The sequence below is a fragment of the Charadrius vociferus genome, unplaced genomic scaffold (assembly GCF_000708025.1).
Source record: "Charadrius vociferus isolate BGI_N301 unplaced genomic scaffold, ASM70802v2 scaffold407, whole genome shotgun sequence".
Classification (NCBI taxonomy): Eukaryota; Metazoa; Chordata; class Aves; order Charadriiformes; family Charadriidae; genus Charadrius; species Charadrius vociferus.
Window position 1 is genome coordinate 777,576 of NW_009649852.1, and position 3,572 is coordinate 781,147.

General features: G+C 58.4%; 1 protein-coding gene across 1 annotated transcript in view; it reads left to right on the forward strand.

Annotated features, from left to right (window-relative positions):
* The window catches only part of ARHGEF17 (Rho guanine nucleotide exchange factor (GEF) 17), a 56,393-nt gene that overhangs the window by 35,324 nt on the left and 17,497 nt on the right, over positions 1 to 3,572 (forward strand). Inside the window, exon 4 of the mRNA XM_009891005.1 lies at positions 3,178 to 3,255. Coding sequence (XP_009889307.1) covers positions 3,178 to 3,255 — 78 coding nt within the window. The remainder of the gene's footprint in view (positions 1 to 3,177; positions 3,256 to 3,572) is intronic.

Here is a 3,572-nt window from a genome sequence, read left to right on the forward strand (position 1 = left end):
CTGGTGGGGAAATACTCCAATTCCCATCATGGTGGGGGGCTGATAGGGGGCTGAGCATCTCGGGGAAGGCAGGATGCGGCCGGGGTGCAGTGGGGGGCGGGGGGGGGGGGGTCCCCAGGAAGAGCAGATGGAGACTGAAGCAACATCAACCCCACAGGGAAGAGGCTTTGCCGGGGTAAGGGATGCAGTGGGGCGCATCCTGCCTGCGCCTGGGGACCGCTTCACCCTGCTGAGATGGTGCATTACCCCCAGCTCCCCCGCTCATCCCAGCGGGAATTTCCCCCCGCTGGGATAATACCGCTGCTGTAACAGTGTGAGAGAAAAAAAAATAATAATCCCCTTGCCAACGGTCGGGCTGCGTCTCCTTGCGGTGCTGGGCCTGTTGAGGTCACCAATCCAGCCCATGGCTTCGGTAGCTGGGAAAATGCCGGGAGCATCATTTTGGGATGGGGAACGAAGGTCTGTGCGAGGGTTGGGGAAACTGAGGCAGGGTAAGGGTGGGGTCAGGCACTCCGCACCCCAAAGGCCCATCCTCCAGTGCGGACTCTTCAGTCCATAATTACGACAAATTAATTCAGCGGTGAAAGCATTAATAAACGTCAGGCTGTAACAAAAAGGGGAGGTCTCAGCCCTCGTCCCTGAGGACCCCCACATCAATGTTTTTGGGGGGAGGCAGATTTCCTGAGTGGGGGGGGATTTGACCCGTCAGCGTAATATTTGGCTCTAGACAGTTTCCTCCTTGCTTGGGTGGAAAGCCCGGTATCAGCTTGGTGGGTGAGTGGGGAAACTGAGGCACGGCTCTGCTCTCAAGCACTGAGCAGAATCTGCCCAGGATCCCTCCCCATAGCTCCCTGAGGAGCACCGGGGAGATGGTGGCCTCCATCCGTGGTGAGGCTTTCTCCTGTGGTTGTAGAGTGGCTTCATGGCATCCGTGTCCCCCCCGGGGGCAGTGGGGGACACACAGCGCGGTGTGACATGGGCTCATCCCATGAGGAGATGGGGGATATGGGGGGTTGGTGACTCCAGCAGCCCCCGTAGCGGCAGCAGGTTAGGGGAACCTGGTCCCAACATGCTGTCGTGGCCCTGTGGGACATCTCCGCACCCAGGGCTGTTGGGGTGTCCAAGCATCTGGGACCTTTGGAAGGTCTTTGTCCACAGGGGCTTTGGGACATCTGTGCATTCGGGGTGTCCCATGGCTGTTGGGGTGTTGCCATTAATGGGACACTTAGAGTGTCTCTGTGCCCAGGTCCATTGGAGCATCTCCACACCCAAGGCCTTTGGGGCATCTCTGCACCCGTGGCCTTGGGGATGTCCAAGCCTCCATGACTTTTGGGATGTGTAAGCATCCAGGGCCTTTGGGTTGTCTCAAACCCAAAACATTTGGGGTAGCTCTGCACCCAGGGCCCTTGGATGGTCTGCATGAACAGGACCACTGTGGTGTCTCCATACCCAGCACCTTGGAGCATCTCCTTTTCCAGGGCCAGCGGAGGGTCTCTACACCCCAGACTTTTGGGATGTCTCACAGCCAGGGCCTTTGGAGCATCTCTGCACCCAAAACTTTTGGCGTGTCTCACATCCAGGGTCTCTGGAGAGTCTACGCCTGCAAAATTTTTGGGATATCTGTACCCTCAGGGCACTTGGAGCTTCTCTTCACCGAAATCTTTTGGGTATCTCTGCACCCACTGTCTCTGGAGCACCTCCATATGCAAAACTTTCGAGTTATCTCACACCCAGGGTCTCTGGACCATCTCATTCCCCAAAACCTTTGGGGTGTCTGGAGTGTATCCACACAAAACTTTTGGGGTCTCTGGAGCATCTCTTTCCCCGAAACCTTTGGGGTGTCTGGAGTGTATCCACACAGAAAACATTTGGGGTCTCTGGAGCATCTCTGCACCCAAAACTTCTTGGGGCATCCCTGCACCCAGGGCCTTTGGAGCACCTCTGCACCCAAAACATTTGGGGTATCACTGTACCCAGCACCTTTGTAGTACCTCTACACCCAAAACTTGGGGTGTCTCTGCACCCAGGGCCTTTGGAGCATCTCTGCACCCAAAACTTTTGGCGTGTCTCACATCCAGGGTCTCTGGAGAGTCTACGCCTGCAAAATTTTTGGGATATCTGTACCCTCAGGGCACTTGGAGCTTCTCTTCACCGAAATCTTTTGGGTATCTCTGCACCCACTGTCTCTGGAGCACCTCCATATGCAAAACTTTCGAGGTAGTCTACCCCCAGGGTCTCTGGACCATCTCATTCCCCAAAACCTTTGGGGTGTCTGGAGTGTATCCACACAGAAAACATTTGGGGTCTCTGGAGCATCTCTGCACCCAAAACTTCTTGGGGCGTCCCTGCACCCAGGGCCTTTGGAGCACCTCTGCACCCAAAACATTTGGGGTATCACTGTACCCAGCACCTTTGTAGTACCTCTACACCCAAAACTTTTGGGGTGTCTCTGCACCCAGGGCCCTTGGAACATCTCTGCACCCAAAACATTTGGGGTGTCTCACACCCTGGGCTCTGGAGCACCTCTGCACCCAAAATCTTTGGGGTGTCTCTGCACCCAGGGCCTTTGGAACATCTCTGCACCCCAAACTTTTGGGGGGTCTCACACCCTGGTCTCTGGAGCATCGCACCCCCAGGCTGAGCTGCAGGGGTGTCCCTCCAAGGTGCTGTGTGCGAGGGGGGTCTCTGAGCCCCACAACCCCGAAGACCCCGACCCATCTACTTCCCAAGGCTGGCGGACCATCCCTTCACCACCACCTCCCCGGTGCTCCCCACCACCCCATTAAACCCCCTCCTGCGGGGCCACAGCCCAGCGCTGGGGTGCCTGGGGTGCCGGGCGGGAGGCGAATTCCTACGGGACCGCTCGGAGCGAAGCCGTTGGAGAGACGGAGGGCGCCGGGACCGACCCATGTAGGGCTGTGAGAGCCAGGGCGGGCTCCTGACGCGGCCGCGGAGGAAACCAGGCGTCTCTGTGCGCTCCGTGTCATGTACTTCCTAATCCTCCCGGATTCCTCCATCGGGGTGGAGAGGGAGCGGAGGGGAGCTGGGAGCCAGCCGGGCTCCTCCGGCGTTCAGCCTCCCCGCCGAGCCCCCGTGCCGGCGCTGACATCCTCCACGGAGCTCCCCTCCATCGTGTCACCCCAAAATTCATCTTGTCTTTCTTTCCACCCCGGGCAGGACATGAGGAAACACGTCATCATGACGCTGCTGGACACGGAGCAGTCCTACGTGGAGTCCTTGCGCACCTTGATGCAGGTAACACAGCACGGCCGGCAACGTGGCACCCCAAGCCACGTCACGGCATGATTGTCCCTTGCTTGTCACCGTCCCCGGGACCCCAAGTGGGACCCCCAGCTGTAGGTGCTCTACCAGCACTGATGTGACGTGGGGATGGATTGGCGACGGGTGGCAGTGGGGATGTTGGGGACAGCAGGACCGGAGGTGGGAGCAGCATGGCAGTAGTGTCAAGAAGGGGGTGTGGGGGTCACCTCTGTACCCCAAATCAAGCCTGTAACATTCCCGGTGGGTTGTCACCTGGCAGGTATCGTGTCCCCATACCCCTTCCCATGCTT